The sequence below is a fragment of the Callithrix jacchus genome, chromosome 6, assembly GCF_049354715.1.
Source record: "Callithrix jacchus isolate 240 chromosome 6, calJac240_pri, whole genome shotgun sequence".
In the NCBI taxonomy this organism is placed as follows: domain Eukaryota; kingdom Metazoa; phylum Chordata; class Mammalia; order Primates; family Cebidae; genus Callithrix; species Callithrix jacchus.
The window spans coordinates 131,397,358-131,419,532 of record NC_133507.1 but is presented as its reverse complement, the minus strand read 5'-3'; the positions used below and the strand labels follow the sequence as shown (position 1 = coordinate 131,419,532).

The 22,175-nt window shown below is 35.9% G+C and overlaps 1 protein-coding gene across 50 annotated transcripts in view; it reads right to left on the bottom strand.

The window, feature by feature from the left end:
• Positions 1 to 22,175, bottom strand: part of MAP2 (microtubule associated protein 2) — a 149,344-nt gene that overhangs the window by 37,311 nt on the left and 89,858 nt on the right. For 17 of the 50 annotated variants that reach the window (XM_054257891.2, XM_078328365.1, XM_035305542.3 and 14 more), the window contains 3 exons: positions 17,477 to 17,590; positions 15,388 to 15,465; positions 35 to 3,769 (listed from right to left, as the gene is read on the bottom strand). In XM_054257891.2, coding sequence (XP_054113866.2) covers positions 35 to 3,769; positions 15,388 to 15,465; positions 17,477 to 17,590 — 3,927 coding nt within the window. The remainder of the gene's footprint in view (positions 1 to 34; positions 3,770 to 15,387; positions 15,466 to 17,476; positions 17,591 to 22,175) is intronic. The other 33 variants (XM_054257892.2, XM_078328366.1, XM_078328376.1 and 30 more) reach the window with 5 other exon arrangements.

Below are 22,175 nucleotides of genomic sequence, written 5' to 3'. Positions count from 1 at the left end.
AAACTAAAATAATAATAATAATAATAATGCACACCTTGAGTGTCCACCCAGAGGCTGTCAGCATCCATGATGGAGTCATCAATGGTGGTCTCGTCTTTGTAATCGTCATAGGTTTCTGTCTTATATTCAGAAAGTGCAACTTCTTCTCTCTCGGGGGAAGCTGGAGCCTCCGGGGAACCATCTTTGGGTTCTGCCTGGGCTTCAGCTGCCTCTTCGACATCGAACTCTTCTTCGTCATGAGGGGATGGTCTCCTTTCCACCTCAGGCTGGTCTAGGGCTGCAAAACGCACACTGTGGGACCCTGACTCCCCTTCATCAGTTGTGGTTTGCACTACAGTGATGAAATCATCCTCGATGGTCACAATGGATTCAATCACTCCTTTGTGTTCACCTGGGCAGGTCTCCACAAATTCCTCCCTGGCACCTGAGGCACCCAAGTCAGTAATCTGAAGGGTATCTGAGCGGAAGAGCAGTTTATCATATTCTCCCTGGGCTTCTATCTCTTCTTCCTCACTCTGAACCTCTGCTGGTTCAGATATGATTGCTTCATGCACTGGCTCTGCAACATCAGAAGGTGTGATGGATATATCTGGAGTCTCTTTGCTTTCTTCTTTTGGCCCCTGAATAAATTCCATCTGGACATCAGCTTTCTCATCTGTAGCTAAATCAGCCTCTGAAACAGCAGGTGGGCAAGGTATTTCCACTGACAATTTGATGGCAATCTCATCTTGAATTAGAGATGATTCGGGAGATGTTTCCTTCTTGCCCTCATCAGCTTTCAGGGACTCCATGGTGAGACTTTCATGCTCACCACTAGACTCATAGGACTCCTCCTTGTCTACAGCCTCCTGGTGCACCAAGTCAGGCTTGGCCACTTTCTCTTTGACTTCTGTCTCACTAACTTTGGTGCCTTCTTTCATGTGGCCAGACTCAACACCCATAAATGCATCTGCCTCCTGTGGTGCTTTGGATGAGGGGGTCATGTCCTGTGTAGCCTCAAGTTTTAGCTCTGTTGCCCTTCTAGCATCTATGTTTAGCCCTGAAGCCATCTGTCCAAAGTCACTAATTTTAACATCTATTTGACCCTGGACAGCTTTGTTGGCAGCAAAATCCAGACCTTGTTCTGCTTTTTTGGATGGTTCTACCTCAGCTACCTCTGGCACTGAACTAAGACCCTTCTCTACTTTCTCAGAGGATGCATCTGTTGGTATTGACAAATCTTTGGCCAAAGCTTGTTCATAGGTTACTCCTAATCCAAATGTTTCCACTTTATCACCAGCCTCTTCAGTTTTCTTGGCATGTTCTTTTGAATCAGCATGTTCTTCACTCTTTTCTAGTACAGTATCCAGCCTATCGCTAGCTTTCCTCTCTTGGTCAAACTCCTTACTCAGTCCTGATTTGTCACCAGAGATAGGCAGGGATGCTTCTTTGTCTACACTGAACTCATCTTTGACTCTTCCGGCTGCTGCCAGTTTCACTTCAATCAATGAAAGGTCTGTGGCCAAATCTCTTCGAACTTTATCATCAGTACCTTCATAAAAGGAACCACTCTCCCCTGATAAGTTCTCACTGTCTTGAACAGGCGATGGCAATGGGACTGTGTATTTATTGAACACACAGTAGCCCAGGTCTTCGAGCTGACTGTCAGTTTTTACAATGACATGGTTTTCATCAGTTACTGGGGGCAAGCCAGTACGACTATCCTCAACCACCATCTCTGATGGGACTGATTTCCTCCTGGCAACCTCAGCATCTGCACTCACAGAAGCCAATCTTGACCTTGTGCCTGCCAGATCTAGCATTTCAGGCAGGTCAGGTGCCATGACAGTACCATTTTTGTAAAAATCTTTGGCGAGGAAAGGAGACTCACATGTCGTCTCCACTTGAGTATTTTCTTCTCCAGTAGTTTTTACTTTCTCCATCTGTTCTTCCTCTTTGCTTTCTACAGGGAAGCAAGGGGCTTTCTCCAGTGCAGGTGTGGTGGCTGGAAGGTAATCATCCCCTTCATCCATACTTCCACTAGTGTTGGTTAGAATATCGGAAGCCAGAGGAGAAAGATCATGACCCCGACCAAAGTTAAATCCAAGGGCTATGGAATCTAGGCAAGACATGGGTAAATTGATTGACATGCTTCTTTGTTCAATTGCAGACCTACCACCAAGTCCTAAACTCCTGCTAAGGGTCAAATCATCCTTATTCTTACTGTGGAGGTCCCTTTTCTCTCCATATACTTTTGGATCAATAGTGAACATTCTTTCTTGAGGAGAACTGGGTTCTTCAGGTAAATCAGACTGATAACTCTGTGCGAGAGTGCTGTACCCTGCTTCCTGGGCTGGAGGACTGGGCTGGGATTCTTTTCCTGTTTGAAATTCCTTGTCACCATTTTTATGCATGGGAGACATAGTATCAATAGACTCATGGACACTTTCTCTAGTGTCACTCAGTTCATAGTAATCACTGCCTGGCTGAATGCTTTTTGTTGCTTCTTCTTTCAAGGCAGATGTTTCAAAATACTTGGACATTCCTGATTTATCTTCATAAAATGGCATGTCAAGCTCAGCTGATGTTGCAGCTCCAACTCCTTCAATCTTATCTTTGTCATCGACTCTCATATCAAAAAGTTCCTGAATTGAGCTTTTTTCAATTAATGCAGATGGTTCAGTCATGGCTTTCTCCAGTGTTTTAGAGGTCACAGCTGAATCTGTAACTGCTTGCTCCAAACTTACAGGGAATGAGTCCTGTTTCAACATATCTGTGGTAGGCTCCTGGCCTTTCTGTTCTGAGAAAGTGTGCTCTGTGGAGGTCTGGATTATGCCTGTTTCTTCATCTGCAAGTTTTGGGGGTCTAGTCTCTTTTGGAACAGCTTCTTTGTCAGAAATGATGGTTTTTTCTTCAAGCTTCAGCTCAGGTTCCTTTTCAGTAAGTGTAGGTTCCTGTCCACTGGGGGTGAAAATGTCTTTTTGCTGCACAATCTCTTGTTTTATGGCCTCCTTTTCTTCCTCTAAGACTTCTCCCATAACATGTTCTTCTACAACTGGAATGTGAGCATTTTTGGGTAAAGTCATTGCCTCTGAGGGTGGTACTTCTGCCATTTTGTCAGGTTTATCCTTATGGGGCTCTTCAATTTCAGAACTATCTTTGGCAGTAGCTGGGCCACTCGTTTGTTGCAGAGATTTTTTGTCATCTGGCTGTAAAAAGGCAGGGGTGAAAGGTGATGTTTCTGTAACTATTTCACTCTTCATGACATCTAAAGGAAGAGTGAAGCTTCCACCTTGAAAGGGACTTGGCATGGGAGAATCAAATTGTTTCCCTTCCCATTTTGGAATATCATCAAATACATCTTTTTCCCTCATGGGAGTCAGCGGGCCAGGAGATATGGGAGCAACTAAACCCCACTCATCCTTTTTTGCTTCGGTTGGCATTTCAATGAACCAGTCTTTTTGTTCTTTTGGAGTTGGAGGCTCTTTAGGGAGGTCAATGCCAGGTACTACAAGGCTTGGTTCTGTCTTCTGTTTCATGTCTTCCAGATTGGCAACAAGAGTGTGCCCAAACAAAGCTGGTGCCTTTTCTTCTTCTGTGCCTTGCATGTCCTTTTCATCAGGATAAGTTTTAGTTGTCTCTGGTTGAGAAACTAAGGCAGCATGTTTAAGGTCTTCACCAGGCTTACTTTGCTTCTCTGACTCCTTTTCCTTCTTGTCTAAAGGCTCAACTGCAGAGGAAGTCAATTCCTGCTGATGATGGAACTCCATCTTCGAGGCTGTAAGTAAATCTGAAGTAATCGGGTTGATTTTTAAACAAATAATAGACAAGAGAGTTCAGGACATAAGCTTAAAATTATATTTTGAAATGATAAATGAATGGTAGAATAAAAATAAAAATATGGAACATGCAAGCATGCTACCCATGTAAAAATCAGTATGAAAAGGTCAGGACTAATATCCATGTGTACTATTACTAAAATGAACTCTGGTTGTAAATTAATGTGCAAAGGAATTATAAGAACAGTATACTTCTGGATACTCTTTCCTCTTTTTTTATTTTTCAGTCTCTCCTAAACATTATGTGATGTGTATTATAGAAGAAACAAAATTCAAATATTGAATAAGTAGCTAATGTTAGGGTACAGAAGGATATATAGTAAGGACTAAATATACATATGAATTGATTTCTACTGAACATTTTCATTGGTTTTATCATTTAAAAATGAATTGGTAGGCTATGGGCAGAAGGCCAAGTCATGCACAATGATATAATATTAATAGTTCCAGTTAACTTGATCAACAAATGTCAGGACCAATTCTTTAGGCATCCACAGGTTACTGGCATAAATTTTTAGAATTCATCTAAGATTAAATTTCAGAAATATAAGTAACTATTTGCTATCAATTTTATGTGATATGACTTAATAATGTACAAGCCAATTTCTATCACATATTTAAAATTTTAAATTTCTAATCATTACTTAGTCTTATAACAGATATAAGAAAATCTGAATTATACTGTTGATATGGGAAAAGGCAGGGGCAAAGTGAGTAACAAATTTTTCAAAAGAGTCAACTATTGAAATAACTTTTTCTCCATGGTCATCACCTCATTCCTTGAAACATGACCAACTGGTGAAGCATTGGCTAGTATTGACTTTAGAGGTGCTCTGCAGAAATTAGATAACACATTTTAATTTTTATTTACTTAACAATCTAAAAGGCTTTATTGTCCCACTTGTCTTTTAAGGTCAAAGGTATTTCACTGTGGTCATTATAGCTAAACGTAGTTACCTGGAAAAGATTTGGGGAAAAATAATAAAATTCAACCATCTCTGAAAGAGCAAGTGCATGGATTATCATTACCTTATCTACTTATGTGTCCTGTTGTAACAATAAAAAAAAAGTTTATGAACTTCTAATAAAGGTTAGATTAATGAAAACTCAAGAGATGTGGGGATGATCAGAAGGTTGGCTGCCATGGGGAGAAAATGATATGAGAAGCATCAGCAGGAGCTCAAGAAAATCAAACCAGTATTCACTGAAGCATAAAATATACAGCACATTTTGGTTGCAAACAAAAACGATTGTACCATTTAAGCCTCGATGTGCCAAAATCCAGCTGTACAATTTGAAATAAAAGCATATGAATTGCTGTCCCCAAAATAAAAACAAAAATATACATGTATTAGCAATGTGACTGGCAAACATTTGAGATGAGGGGGTGGGTAAAAAAAAAAGAAAAAAAAAAAAGAAGCTCACATAGCATCATCAGCCTGGCTGCAAAGCGTATTGTATCATGGCAAAGGAAATCAGGAATCAGCTACAGCACTGGAAAACCAAGCTGCCACATGGCACTTGCGCAAGCCACACTCTCTGCACATTAAGCCTACAATAGTGGACTTGTTATTTTGTAAGACGACCCAGCGATGAAATAGCGAAATAGCGTTGGAAAGGCATCAGGTTGGTAAGCCACTGGAGAGATCATTTGCAACAAAACATGCAAATCCTGAGAAAGACACACCTTCCCCAGCAGAGGAAGGGGTTTTTACTTCTGGAGACACCTCCTTGACCTCTTTTACACTTTTCTCATGTGGGGCCCCTGCTGGAGCACTTTCTTCAGGATCTATTTGGGCCTCCGCACTAGACTCCACTTGGCCCTTACTGAGGCCTGTGGGTTGGTCTGAGGACTTAGCAGCCCCATACTCTTTCTCAGGAAGAGTAGCAGGTTTCTCTTCCTCAGCCATCCGACTCTCTAGCATTTCTTCTTCTTAGGAATGAAAGAGATGTTGACATCATGACCACAGAACAATACATGAAACGACAGAAATATTACTTAAGGAACACTTTCAGCTCCGTTAGAATGACTTCATGAAGATCTCAGCTGTTTTTTTAATTTTGCCATTTGGATGAACAAATTAATACTCTATGCAACATACATTATGTACTGGTTGGAAAACTAGGATGTATAATCTGCTAATAGTGATGACTTTTAAAGTCTCATTAAAAGGCAATGTATTTTAAAATTTGAGAGCTGAAAGGGTTGTATTGACTGATTACCCTAGTGGAAATGGCAGTAAGTTGCACGCGTGTGGAAAGCTTGCTGGAAATAAGAGATGGTGCTGCCGGATAACAGATGGCTGTGAAAAGATGAATGTACTGATATACTGAAAAAAAAACCTTAAAATTTGTTAGACATGTGCTGTTTTCGCCAATGCAGGAAGCCCCTACATAAGAATTCCCGACTGCTTTATTTAAAATGTGCAAATTTTGCTAAAGAAATCTTTGGGAATAAAAAAAGCTTTGCCTCAAAAAAATATCCAACCAACTACCTTAACAGTTTTATAACAAAGTCCATCAAAGTTGCTTAAAATATAATTTATTTAGCATTTCCAAGATAACGGACTATCTAAGTCAAGTTACGATAGCTTCATTGCATTATATGATGTTGGAAAAAATGAACATTTTCAAGAAGTAAGTAAAGTAAAATAAGTTAAAAACAAAAGGTAAAATGTAAATCTATTTACAAAAGTCTACCTCTGGGAAACAACTATTGTATTAAGTCCCTGAGATATCAGTAATGTAGTTCATGCATAATTCTCTTTGATACTAAAGAAAAAGTATGCACATTAGTAATAAAGTCTTCTTTCTGTAATTCAAATCAAAATCTCCAAGGAAAGATACTTGAGTGGTAATCAAACAGTCAAATAACCACTCCCAAAACCATGAATATCAAATTAAAAAGTTAACATTTAAGATATAAAGACAAGTTTTTCAAGTTCATTAGTTATTGCACTCATTTATTTCTCATTTACACTTGAAATGTCAATAAAAATAAGTAAATCCCATTTTGTCCCTTAAGAAATTAGAGGGAATTATGTAAGCTATTTTATAGTTTTGTAAATGGAATATTCTTACAAAATTCTTATGAAATAGTTTTATATTGTTTAAACAGCACTGAGGGAAAGACTACAGATAGAAAGAAAAGAAATTCTCTTTTCTTTCTTTTTTTTTTAAGAAATATTAATAACCTCAGAGAGAAACAGAGAGAGAGAAAAAAACTACTTTATCTCTTCATATTTAGCACTCACTTTTATTTTTGTAATTTAAATATGTAAGTAGCATGTTAAAAATTTAGATTCTAACTTGTTATTTTAAGAAATTTTTTGTAATGCCATAGATTTTGATTACAGTTAAAAGAATTTTAATATAGCTGCATTATAATGTTATCTTTTTTGATAAAGTTTAATCAAGTTAATTTACATGTTTTCATTTTCTCATTTGGTATAAATCGTATTTATTTCCCTACAATTGTTCCTTATTTAGAAACTTGCATATTTTAGAAATTAAGTTTAGAAGAACTTAGTTTAACTTAATATGAGTTATATTTCTTTATCAGAGAGCCTGAGCTATTGGTTTTCTCTGTTTTCAAAGGGGTCCTTGAAGACACTCATTATCATGACTGTAGTTAGTGCGCTGTAAGCTTATTCCTTATTGCTTTAGAACTATCTGCTTTCATATTAAATACTGTCCCTTTTGGAAATACACTCTTCACCTAAGCAAAAATATATTTAGCTGTACTTTTTCTTCTTCACCAAAACTACCTAGTTAGAATGAGACATATTGCAGCCCATCACCTACTTATTTTATCCTCACTATAACCAATTATATACTTGAGTCTCTGAGCTTTATAAGGCTAGAATGACAAAGACTTTGAATCATTTCCTTCATTTTAGTCCATCTCTACTGATGTGGGCCAAGATTTAGTCACCTGGGGAAGCCTCTGTAGTTTCTGTAGATGATTACATGATATGGGGAAATAAATTCTTTCCATAACATTTATTCTGCTTGCAACAGATTCTTCAGTCTTTCTCTTTTAAAAAACTATCATAATAACATAGCTTAAAAATAAAGCTAATGCTATTTAATAGTAATATATGTCTAAGGAGGAAAAAAATTATATTTAGGGTTATCGTCTTTGGTTTGGGTAAGAATATGTTCTTCCCAGATGATTATTGGCAGGAAGCAGAAAGAAGTCATACTTTAATATAATATATTTTTGCTTCTCTCTCTTCTCTCTCTCTCTCTCTCTCTCTCTTTTTCCTTCCTTCTCAGAAGCAATGATATAGAAAAAGGAAGTGCTCACATGCCTCCAGTAAGGCTTCTTGTATATAAATTGTTAAGGCATTTGGATAGATTCAACTTATATAGGAACTTGACTTTCATGCAGAGAAAACAGGCTCCTGTCCCTCCCACCCTGTATAAAGGCACACTTAACATGATGCAGATGGTCAAAGCTGCAGGCCGGGGAGGAGGAGCAAAAGGGGACCATGCTTGGTTCACCTTTCTCCTGGCCTAAATGGGCCTCTGCACTCTGCGCTGTGACACTGGGGAGCACACTAGAGGTGGTCCATTCTGAGCTGAACAAAGGATGCTCATAGTACTCCTCATCGGAATTGTAAGGGTCATCATCAGGCACAGACACCGAGATGGAGGGGGCTAGGAGTCTACGCCTCTCCCCGCTGGTGGCAGGATCATGGCTGGGAAACCTGTGTAGAGGACCCACTTGATCCTCAGCCCCTTCATCTACAAACAGACACACAGGAAGAAACTGCAGGGAGAACTGCACAAGACAGACACAAGATCAGACGGACGAGACAAACACCTACACAAGGACACGAAGGGCCACAGAAGCAGCACAGCAGGATGGAGGGAAATTAGCAAGATCAAGCTGATGGAGGATGGGAGACAGTGAATGTTTCATGCCTCAGTAACCGCTGAATTTCACCTATCCCTTAAGCAAGTTTGCCATTGATCTAAGTGAACCAAAAGCACTGACAGCCCTGCTGCAAAACAAAAGTCATCCATACATTCCTCTCAAACAAGTCAGAATAACCAAAGAAACATTGGGATAGAAACAAAGGATTACAAAACAAATGTATTCTTTGGAAGAAATTCTTTCATAAAGGTTAACTCTACTCATGCTAATATCAATATATTTATAAGTTAAAAAATAAGAAAGTTGTTAGGATGTAATGCCTGTAAGATTATGAAGAAAACAGTCCTCTTTAAAACATAGCCTTAATTATCTAGGAAGCACAAGTAGTTGGTGTTTTGGCGAATTTAAGTCTAGTTAATAACTTTAACCAGAAAGTCATTTTTAATTTCAATCCTGTTAAGAAAAATCTACAATGTGTTATTCCTCTTTCCTGCCTTAATAAGAAATGAGCAGTCAACATACTCTTTCTTTGGATGCTAAGGCTAATGTAGTACCTAGGGGCATCATTTTAAACCCAGGTTCTCATTTGCAGGACAGTGAAAGTATATTGTTTTAAGAAAGCCTCTAATATTACAAACTTGTTTTCCTTCTGAAAGCTTAACAGAGACACAATTACCTAAAAATTTCTGCAGAGTTAGCTGCAGATTCATCAAGACTTTATTCCACGCAGTTTCATTTGTACCACTGGCTCTTGGATGTTCTTAATGTTTCAAACCTTTTATTGCATATTTCTTATTGAAATACTAAAGTAACTACTCTCATTTCTGTTCTTTCCTGTATCTTGCCTTGGATATTTGTATTATTTAAATATATCTCCTTAAATACACATGCAGATCAGTCTGCTTAGCATTTGGATTCTTGTATAATTCAATGAACACTTGGCTTCTGATGTGGTGCAGACATTACATCTCAGGCCTATGTAGTGGTTGCTAAATTTGCTAATCACTCTTTATTTACTTATATTGAGAAATCAATTTAAAATTTCATGACTCTCAATAATAAGAACAAAATCTATAGTATCTATCTGTACATACTTAGTTTTTATTTAGATCAGATTTTAAGAAGACAAAATTATATCATTAATTTGAAAATATACTGTATTTTTAGGACAGTAACGTATTTGTGGCAACCAAGTGCTGACAACTAGAAATAAGTCTGAAGTCATGAGGATACTAAAATAACATTTTGTAGAGAGAATACATTTAATCTTTCAAGCACATTATTTACTGATTGTTTCATGGAAGATGTTTCTGGATGGATGCTCAGAACTTTCTCAGCCACAGTGCTTTTTATATCATGGGATAGCAGAAGACTAAAATAACGTTTGGTATTCTTAGTTCAACTCGGCACGATTTTGCAGCTGAGCAGATAATTGTCCAAGATCTAGCCTACAACACTGACTGAATCATAGCCCTGGCTTGTCACATGTCCTAGTCATTCATATTTCTCTCAGTGGATCTCTGGGGCTGTAAACTCCTCATATGTACAAATTACTTCTAAAACTCCTGATATTTTCAATACAGTACATTCACAATCAATAAATGAAATGGGATATGTTCCTCTTTGCTTTTCAACATTTATTTTCTAGGACGTGCAGCAGACTTCAGTATAAAACTAAAGAATTTCAAGCTGAGAGTAAAGGCAATACTCATTGGATATTTTAACTTTTGGAAATTTTGGCCCCCTCTTTCTTGTTGTCACTGTTCTTTGTGAAAGTGCCAAAATTTAAAAACAGCCCAGAGCCTTGCTTCATATCTAAAGCGTTAAAAAATTTGTATTTTCTGTTCTGAAAACTTTTACTGTAATCAGAAAACAACAAGAAGAACAAAACAAAGTTTGAAAGCTCCAGTGGAAAAAGTAGCTTCTTTGTAGTATTTGTCTGGCCTCGGACCAAGGCAACTTCAAAAAGAGTGTCTGGAAAAGTCCAGTCTTTTCTTGGTACTGTAAGCTGTCTGTACTCCAAGTCTCTGTTTAAGACCTATGAGCCTAAAGTCCATCTACGTTACAAGCTCTAGAAATATGCCAGGGAAGCTATGCTTTGTGGGGACCAAGGCTGGCTAAGCCAAACAGGGCACTTGATTCTAATGATAATGAGAGAAGATGTAAGATTCTCATTCCTTATAGTGTTGTGTATGGCACGTGCATCTGGATCACTCCCAACAGAGATGGAAGGCATAATAATTTTAAATAAATAAATAATAAATGGAATATTTATTTGTAAGCTTTTTTCTTAAAGGAAATTACTATAGTAGCTTATAACAAACAACTCATTTGAAGATAATTTACTTCCATAGTCTCACAATAAGAATCTTGATAAGAAACAGCTTTAGGGATGTAGCGCAACTGTGGTTGCAGAATTTAGATTTGGATTTGCATTCTGGATAAGCCACTTATCCAGACATAAGCCATGGCATTTTGGGCAAAAAAATGGAAATGAATATTATCTCTGTGGGTTGCTGGGAGGATTAAATGAGAAGATATCTGTGAAAATGCCAAGTACAATGTCTGACTCCATACATGTTATCCTCTGTGTCTTCAGTGTACTCAGACAAGCTGTCAGGTACCTCTGTTCTTTCCCCTATTTTAACACACCAAAGTTGGCATTAAGAGATATATGAAAAATTGAATTCATTTTACAACAGTTAATTTGCTGTTTGAGGTCAGGATTGAATGCATGCATCCTTTTACTAGAAGTAGGCATGCTTCTAGGGACTCTGCTTTTGCCACAGAATATTCTACTTCATTTAATAATGTGTTATGCTAAAAATAGGGTAACCTTATGAACCTTGGACTTTCGTATAACCTTAAAAAATAAAGCTTACCTGGTTTCAATGGAGGAATACATTTTCCCTAGTTTGCTTTCATTCAAACTTTTTTTTTTTTAAAGCATTTGAAAATGTACACTGGGCTAATGTAAGGTTTGCCATGTAAAACCCAGCCTTGGTATGTCAGCCTCCTTTGGAGACTGCATCTTGTGGAGTCAGGGATTCGGTGTTTTTTGCTTGTTGTGGCATCACAGGATATGGTTGATGGCTGCTGGCCCCACTTACATTGTTCTCCACCATTTTCAAGCCCTTTCCATTCTGCCAGCTTTTGACTGAGGACTCTTCAGTCTGCTGACTGTTATTGCTGCCCCAGAATGACATAAAGAGAAAACTACTTTTGGATTAGCGATTATTAGGTCACCACATCCATGACATAGGAAAACACCACCCTAGAAATCTAGAGCAAACCTAAGAGGGCAGAAAGAATCCTTGTTCTGTGTTCAAATTATTCCATACCTGCCCAGGCTTCCAAATTCTAATAGATCAGTCCAAATGACAACTATTACAATTAGGCCAAGAAGAAAAAGGAGGTTAATTTGAAAACATCGTAACCAGTACAGCTTAGTTTATGGTACCATAGTTCCTTTTCTAAGTGTGCAGCTTGTTTCATTTTTTTCTTCAAAATCCCTTGTAAATGTTTTCCAAAATAAGCACATATCCTGGAAATTATTATTACATTAATTATAATAAGTATTCATAAATGATAATAATTAACATATTAAATTATTTTTAGTGGAAGCTTTCATGCTTTCCCTTTGGGAAAGAACAGCTTTAAAAAGTTTGATAATTAATAAAAAGAAAGTGTATCCTCAAAAATCACTGAATACTCAATCTAACAGAAGAGCTTTCTTTCATTTGTATAAAAGGATCAAACTGCAGGAGTCACAGTACCCTCAGATTAAAATTGCTTTGAGGCTGTCAAGGAGGTAAATAATCTCCTAGAGAAGGCAGAAAAAAATGCACCTGCTCCCTTTCCGCCTGACCTGCTATCAGCAATATATTGATGGAATTTGGGTTGGGCATTTACAAACTACTTGGTTTGAAAAACTGAACAGTTAAATCTTGTCTTGTGACTTGTCACTAATTTATTTTCTGACTAAACTTAAAAAAATACTTGTATATTACTGAAGTGTGGCTTAACATAAAAGAGGAGTAGTTTGTCTAGACTACAAATCTTTCACATATTTAAGGTGAGAATATTTTCTGGCCTTTATAGAGGTAGAGTTTGTAAAATATATACATATATTTTTCCTAAAACTCAAAAAATGGTTATACTTTTAAAAGCAAATAATCAGAACTTCAGACAATTTAATACTTAAAAAAGTTAAAAATACAAGTTTGGCTTGAAAATAACTTTGAATTACTTTGAATAGGAGGTTACTTGGTTTCCTTGAAACAGGTTGAAGAAAGTAATTCCAAAATGTAAGGGAACTCTGGAAAGTTGACACCTAAGTTACCAAAATGTGAAGGTGATTCTACATTTTATTTATTTATGTTTTCATTATATCCATCATATCACCCTGCAGGAAGCAGGCTGGGTGAATTCCCAGATGGCTGGGAGGACTCTGCTTCTTCCCTTTCTGTTCCAAATCCCATATAGAGTAAGAAGATTAAATGACTTGACCTCAAACAGACTTTTGGAGTAAACCTACACTGTTAACAACATATCCCTCTCTGGGTTAAGAGGATTCTCTGACGCTTGAAAAGCTTTAAGTAGGAGCTCAAAAACATATTCCATGGCCTGAAGGAGGTACAATGGTCATGTCAGGCTTCCCCCTGCATTCAGAGTAAAATCTAGGCCACGGACCCCAGCTGACCGCTGATAACTCTCACACTTCACTGCTCTACTCTTTCTCACTACCCATTAGCCATGGACCCCCTTCAGTTCCTGGGTCACTTCAACTTCTTGCTCACCTGAGTGCCCTTGTTATTTTTTTCCATTTTTTGTTTAGCCAACACTTCTTCCTCATGCTTCTGGTCTCTGCTATTTAGCCATCCCCTTAACACCCATTAAAATACGGTTTCTCTTGTACTATTTTTAAAGCTCCTTATTCTTTTCCTTTTCAATGCTAATCCACTTTGAAATTATTTGTAAGCTTATCTATTGGATTTCTGTTCCCCAATAGACAGTGTACTATCTATCTATCTATCTATCTATCTATCTATCTATCTATCTATCTATCTATCTACCTACCTATCTTATTCTCACTCTGTTACCCAGGCTGCAGTGCAACAGTGCCATCTTGGCTCACTGTAACCTCTACCTCCCTGGTTCAAGTGATTCTCCTGCCTCAGCCTCCTGAGTAGCTGGTATTATAGGTGTGCATTACCATGCCAGGCTAATTTTTATATTTTTAGTAGAGATGGGCTTGCCTGCCTTAGCCTCCCAAAGTTCTGAGATAATAGACAGTGTACTCTTTAAAAGCAGGGATCATGTCTGTTTTGTTCACTGGTATATGCTCAGAATTTGAAGAGTACCTGGAACATTGTAAGTGCTCAATAAATATGTGCCCAGTGAATGGATAAACATAAGGTCAAAAGAAAGTTTTCAAACCTATAAACTAAAAGATTAGATCACATTAACTAATAATCAGTGGCTGTTATACACTGATTATTATTCCCAAACTTTCTTTTATTCCTCAGAAAAACTTAGTTTGTTTAATATTATTTCAGGCAGTTGATTGAAAAAAAAAAAAGAGGTTCAATTTAAGAAAGAAAAACCTTGCTAAAATAAATTTAGGTTTATAAATCTGTGAAAAAATAAAATTATAATAGAGTTGATAATTTATGATTCAGTAATTCTAATTCTTGTGGTTAGGAAGTCAAAAAATATTTTAAATGAACCTAATTACAAATGATAAAAAGACAAGTCTTTTAAAATAAATGTTCTTCAGTCTTTAACACAGTAAAAAGGAAAAATAAATGAATAAAATAAATACTTTTAAATTTCTGGTTTTAATACATGAAAACTAAGTATTATTGAAACAACAATGGACCCTAGCCCTCCTCTGCCTTTTCCTGTAACTCTCAAACAATACACAAAGGTTAACTGGTCTAAGTTGGAGAACCAGTAATGGTTTCCTTTTAAGTGGTGCCTTTCATCTCAGATTCTGAATGAATATTCTTCAAAGGCATCTTTCTGTTTTATCAATGAGAACTGACATGACATTCCATGTTGAGTACGTTCATAAAAAGATCCATGGACAATAACAGGTCTCAACAGGAAAGAAGTCGTGAGCTCAGCTTCCAGTCCACTGCTCTCAATATCAGATTCATTCATTCACTTCTTCATTTATTCATTAATATTTATTAAATTTGCTATGGGTCAGGCCCTGGGGAAGGCCTTGGCAATATAATAGTGAGCAAAACAGAGATAATTCCTGATATTTTCATAAGGAAGTGTTGATTTTATCAATAAATATGACCCTTACTATTATATGGATTACATTTATATTTATTTTAATTTGGTTCAGTCACTTACAAGGTAGAATTGCATCTTACCTGTTAAAGCATTCTATCTTAAGTAAATGGGTTCTCTATAGTTATTTATAGCAACCAAATACAAAATTCTTTTCCTTAATCAAGCAGATTTCTTTTTAATTTACCAAATTCCTCTAATTTTGCTTTTATATAAATAAGTGATTATTTATTTAAAGTCTTTGTTTCTTCTTCACTATTTGAAACAGATAGCTCCAAAGCTTGGTCACATAGTAACCAATACCAAAGTTCAGAGGTTATTGATTGAAGTTTATTGTTCACCCTTTATCAGAAGACAAACCCTGAAAAGTCCAGTAGGCCTTACCTTCCTCCACTGTGACAGTCTGTTCTGAGGCAGGTGATGGGGGTGGAGAAGGAGGCAGATTAGCTGTTTCTTCAGCTGCTAAAGATCAAACAATGGAAAAATGAGATGCAATAATTAATCTTTTTAGGCTGGTAGATGTGTAGGCAGTTCTGCCATTTGTAAAAAGGCCTCTCTGTAAAATTCAGAAAAATAGTAAGCTGCCTTTGATTTATTTTTAGGCCCATTACCTGATTCATGTGTTTTTGAAAACCTAAAAAATAAGACAAGCATTTGATATTTTAAAAAAAAATCATTTTATCATCTCTAGAAAAACAGATTAGAGATACCTGCTAAAATTCCATCATTAATCTCATTAATGTGTCTACCTGTTCAATTAATAAAATATCTAATTTTGCCCCTAATTTACCATATGAGAATACACACAGGCAGGCATTTTTAGTTTGGATTCAGCTACTGACAGAAAAAAATATTAGAACTCTCTATTGTTCAGCTGCTCAATCTGGAAACGTGTTATCTTGAACACTCATGGTTATTTTAGGGGACATCTTTTTTAAACAACCTTTTGTCCACTGGGTCTAATTTCAAATCCCATCTTCTTTATGAATTCTCAGAAAAGGAAAAATAAGCTTTCACAGCCTGAGCCAACTTTCAGACAAAAAACATGCACTGAGTAAACTTCTGGTCTTAGCATTACACATGAAGAAGAACCAGAGAAAAAGGTTCTAAAGGATGTAATTCATTTACAGTTAACGTAAGTTATGTTTTTCAAGATACTTAGATTCTTTGTGACCCTCTCATATGACAGTAAGAAATTTCAAAAGGAACTATTTCTCATTTAAGGCCAGTGGTTAAATCTATTTTAAAGATTAGAGGAATTTCAGTTTCCTAAAGTAGTTAGTAGAGGCAGCTTTGCAATGACAGGTAACTTTTAATTTCCTTATCCAATGGGCTTCTGCATGGCATATTTTAAGATTTCAAATGTTAAAAAATTGAGTTTTCTTTTCTTTTAAAGAAAAAAAGTGAACAATAGTCTAAAGGTTAATGTTTTAGATTAGATAATTCTTTCCCTATATGTTTTAAAAGAAAAAATAGTCCTTAATAATAAAACAAAACCCACAGCACTAAAAATACTGAGTATATTCTGAATTATTATTCTGGGAGAGCAGATTATTTTTATTATTTACTTTTTAATAGGCAATTAAAGGAATACTGATCAGAAAATCAATTATTACAGATATATTAGACTGTAAGAGAGGGAAATGGATATGTACTATTTTTAGGCCTTTAAAACCATACCTTTCTATGACTCAGGTGTATGTACCTGTGAAATAAATATATATATTGAATTTAAGAGAGTCTCCTTTCTTCTTGTATCTCTTCAGGCATATACATACACATCTGTCTATCTATCTATCTATCTATCTATCTATCTATCTATCTATGGACGGCAAGGCTTTGGCTGAGAATATTTTCTATGGCAAGCATGTGTTACATGACTTGCCAGCCCTGGGGGGCATTTGTCTTGTTACCAAGGGAGAGAACAGCACTCTCAGTGGCCTTAGATGAAACAAGTGAAGGTCAGTACTTTATACAAGATACAAAGTCATGCATGATTATAACAAAGCTCTGGCTATAGGGTTTGTGTAGTCAGTTCAGGAAGACCTAAGCAAGGCTACAGTATAATCATTCACCAAAACCTATAAAGGGAAATACTCATCTCTTATGAAAGTTTTAGTATATTATCCTTCTGGGTGGAGGTCATGAAATAATGCATTGGCTTTATTTTAATAATAACGATTTCTAGCGGTCTGGAAAGTGAAAAATTAAGGGTCACTTAAGAAAAAGTCTACCTGTAAGTTTATTACCTTAACTAAAGACAATGCAAATACTATAACAAACCAGCGGAAAAAGATGAAAATAAGTCCTAGTGCATATCCAGTCAAGGCGTCTGATGAATGTTACATGTCAGGATGAAGTTATGTCCTTACATGTAAGGACAAGATATGGCCTATCTTTTGAACATGAAGACTTTATCGTGTGACCAGGGGGCAACAGACACAGTCCCTGACCTGAGGGTCTTCTCATTTACCTAAAGGCAGAGCTGCAGTCTGGTCTTTATGCTGAGCTTCTTTCTCTTGTTCACCTTTCAGAACCGCTACAGCCTCAGCAGTGACTACTTGAACTATCCTTGCAGACACCTCCTCTGTAATAAATAGTAACAAAAGAAAATATAATAATGATAAGTCTGAAACAGGAAGCAAAGAAGAAAAGCAACCAAACACTATAGTGGATTAAAATTTCATTTTTTTCCTTCTAAAAAATACAATATAATTTTTTAATTGTAGAGAAAACATAAACATAAACATACAAAAAAGAAGAAAAGAAGTTGGCATTCTAGGAGCTAAGCAAAGCAAAGCAAAATGAGCATAGAACTGAGAAAAATATACTTATATGGTATTTTAATATTTATTGGCTTAAATAACAGAAATTTATTTTCAACTCTGAAGTCCATGACATCTCTGTTATAGGAAGAATGTTTGTATCCCCTGCCCCCAAAATCATCTGTTGAAATCCTAACTTCCAATGTGAAGGTAATTGGTACTTTATTTTGTAAAAGCTGTTTACACAAATAGAAACAATTTAATCTCTTTATACCTAGTAAAACAAATTCAAGGAGAGATGATTCATTCTGAATTTAACTTAAATTTTTTATAACTGTCTTATACTATTCTAAAAAATATAATTTATATAAGCTTGTGTGCTTGATTTAAATAAATGCCATGATTTAAAATCTGAAAAAAGATGTAAATATACATGTATCTTTTTTCAGATTTTAAATGTATATACCTCACAATGTATATTTGTGATTAAATAGCATTATGAGGGATCAATGCAAATAAGATAAATTATAAAAAGTCTGGAAAGATGAAGTTTTAATGAAATACATGGCAATGACATGTCAGATGGTTTCTTTCTAAAGAACTACTATTTTTCTAGATAGTAGATGTTTTAAAGATCTTTAGAGCCATATGACATGAACTCATCTTGTAAGTGCAACAGTTTCATATTCTTTTTTTAAAAAGAGGGCTCAGAATTAAAATGATCAGTCTGAGAGATGCCAAATAAGTAGTTTTTAGCATCCCTGACTCTTATAATATTCTTTCTCTTAAGCAGAACAATGGAAGAAATAACAAGCACATAATCACAAAATGTTCTAAAAGTCATGAGTGAATGACTAATAGAAATACATCAACTCTTTTAATGGCATGAATGAAGAAAACATACTCTCAGACCTGCTCGTCTATCTGTCTATCTAAAATATATTATTGCAATTGCACTCCTGATTATAGCTGGAGGCTATACAACAAGTGATTAGCCACAGTTGAGCAATATTTATCTATCTATCTACCTATCTATCTGTCTGTCTGTCTGTCTGTCTAATCTATCAACTATCTACCTACCTGACTGCTGGGTGGGGTGTCACTGAACATTTTCTGAAAGGCTGTGCTCCTAAAGTGATATTTTTAATGCGAAAGAGTACACAAAGAGAGCTACAGAAAATTAAATTAGCTTTAAAGACAGTGCTTGGCCATCTAAATTGTTTAATAATGTTACAAAAAGAATTATTTTAGGTTTTGAGAATTGCCACTTACATATATTAATTTTTTTAAATGCAATTAAAGTATTTAAAAATCAGCAGAGATAGGTAGCTTCTTCTAGCACCCAGTGATTTATGGAAAACTGAGTATATAAAGAGGTGGAACAATCATGGCAGATACTGGGATATATATATATAAGACCTTTGTGTCTTCTGGATCATTCCTGCATGTATGCAAACTATAGTATCTTCCTATGGCATTTAGTACATCTCATACGGAATGGTGCTGGTTCACATGGCTTATCTCCCACACTATGTAAAGATGTAAAGTTTCCAAAGTCAAGGACTCTGTTCTGTCATTGTCGCAATTCTAACTTTTAAGTTCAGGGGTACATGTGCAGCTTTGTTATATAGGCAAACTTGTGTCATGAGGGCTTCTTCTATAGATTATTTTGTCACCCAGGTTTTAAGCCTAGTACCCATTAGTTATTTTTCCTGATCCTCTCCCTACTCCCATTCTCCACCTTACAAAGGGCCCCAGTGTGTGTTGTTCCCCTTGATGTTGATGTGTCCGTGTGTTCTCATCATTTAGCTCCCACTTAGAAGTGAGAACATGCAGTATTTGGCCTTCTGTTCCTGTGTTAGTTTGCTAAGAATAATGGCCTCCAGCTCCATTCATGCTCCAGTAAAAGACATGATCTTGTTGTTTTTTATGGCTGCATAGTATTCCATGGTATACATGTACCACATTTTCTTTATCTAGTCTATCCTTTATGGGTATTTAGGTTAATACCATGTCTTTTCCATTGTGAATAGTGTTTCAATGCACAATTCTTGAAGCTTCTTTTATTAAGCTTTACCCAGATTGGATGCTTAACAGGATTTTTTTTGACAGAATGAAAAATTAAAATGAAATGTTTTGTTTATAATATTTATAAAAATTCAGAAGTAATTCATGCTTGTTACTACATTTAGTAACCTTAAAAACCTCAAGTTATCTCATTTACTCTATTAAAGTAGTTGATATACATATCAAAACAGCATTTCTTAAATGGGGGTCCTGCATTCTTGTTTAACTATTGATATATATTTTTAGGGTCTGAGAGTGTTTTACATGAAAGAATTTCTTTTTGATTGGGAAGATAATCCAAAATAAATATCTATTGATTATATGAGCATGATTACAACTGAGTAATTCTACGTTATTTCAGTCTTTTTCTTTGGGATTGTATCTTAGGATACAGTTTTGATACCATAAAGAATTATTTTAATTGCTGACAGCTAATAAGAAAACAGAGATGGATTTATACATAAAGGATGCATTCACACAAGTGTAGTCCAAATAACATTGTGGTACACTGTACAAATGGACTTTGAAAACAGTTTAGAGACAAATGGAGAATAGAAGTATTACTTGTCTCCAGTTCAGTATAGACATGTCCAACTTAAATAAAGGCACTGTATTAGCCAGTACTGTATTTCAATCGTGAGTGATAATTTAGTTTCAGCAAAGCAATATCGTTTACTGTAGATGGGAAGCAGCAGGGAGTTTAAATTTTACTGGTTTTGTTGTTTCAGAATACATGAATTTATAAATGTGTTTATGTCCCATAATGGAATTAGAGCTCATGAATAAGATAATTTTATTTTTGTACACGTTTAACCAAATGTTGTAAAAAAGTAATTTAACCCAATTTGGGGAGAATTGGTAAATTTTTTTCTTTGAAGGAATTTAAGAGATTTTGAGTAATACTATTTTAGCATAGTCAAATGGGCTGTTGGATTAACTGACATATTATCTTTGAGATTTTTTTAGAGCATAATATTGTTAAACTTTTTAAAATATGACATAACACATTTTATAATACAAATTTCACAGTGAATTTAGGAAAACATGAGCCTAAGATTGTTCTGGGAATTTCAATTTGTCCAATTAATTTAAAATCTTCCTCTAACTAATGGCTGTCATCAGCAAAAAAGGCAGCATTCTTGAGGAAGGGAGACGATGTTCTCCCATTGGAAGCCTCATCAGCAGATCTACTGGGTGAGTTTCATCCTTACAGCATGGCTCCTGGGACAGGAGCAAATTCACTCAGGATTTATGTAAAGATCAGGGCAGATTAATGGTAAATGTTCCAAACAAACTCTGGAGACAAGGAAAGACAGTCACAAAATCAGACCTACAAAAATATAAATGTAATGGTTATGATGTGTGTGATTATATACATAATGTCTTCATTGATTCTACATTTGTCTATTAAATTCTTCTCTTCATCTATTCAACCATCATCCATCCAACCATCCATCCAGTCTTTCTATATATTTAGGGGATTACTGATTGCTGTTTTTTACAGCAAACATCAGAGGGAATCTCACAGACTTTAATTCAGAAAAATGTGGGTACAAACTCCAGCATTGCTACTTTTTAATTATTTCATACTATGAAATGTATTCAATCTCATTTTGCTTCAATGCCTTATTTATAAAATGGAAATAATTTTAGTACCTGTCTCAGAGGTTGTCGTGGGGACTCAATTACATAATTACATAACAGGCCTGGCACGTAATTATATAACAGGCCTGGACTACGAATAAAATGAAAACTTCCAGATAGTCCTTCACCAAGGCATCTTTATTTTCCCCTAGTCATGTATTTTTCTGAGTCTTCTACTTTAATATTTCTACCTTAAAGAAAGAGCAACAGTGATATGCACTAAAGGTCTGCCTAACTAGGCTATTGCTTTTATAACCATCTGATAATATAGTCCAATATCACTGATATTGATGGCTACGGTTGATGGGCAAGGGAAGTATTTTTTCCAAGGCAAAGCTATGAGAGAAGTAAATATTGTCTTTGTTATTTATTTTCTGGCATCACACCCAGTTTCCTGGATGCACAGGTCCTGGGCTACCATCTGCTCAAGATTCTGTCCAGCAAGTCCCAGTTCACGACTATCTATTCTAGACAGTGCTCTAAAAGGTATGATGATCCTGTCCAATCCTGAAGACAATCTGTGACATGAAAAATTCTCTTTGAAGTAAGAGATTAGACTACATGTTAATTTTTCATTGCTTACTTTTTCTACCTGCTATTCCCTTTTCTACTTTCTATTCTTTTTTCTTGCTTTTTCTTCCAAACGCATGTGTAAATTTATAAACAGGACTTAGTTGTTCAGAAGACTAAAGATGA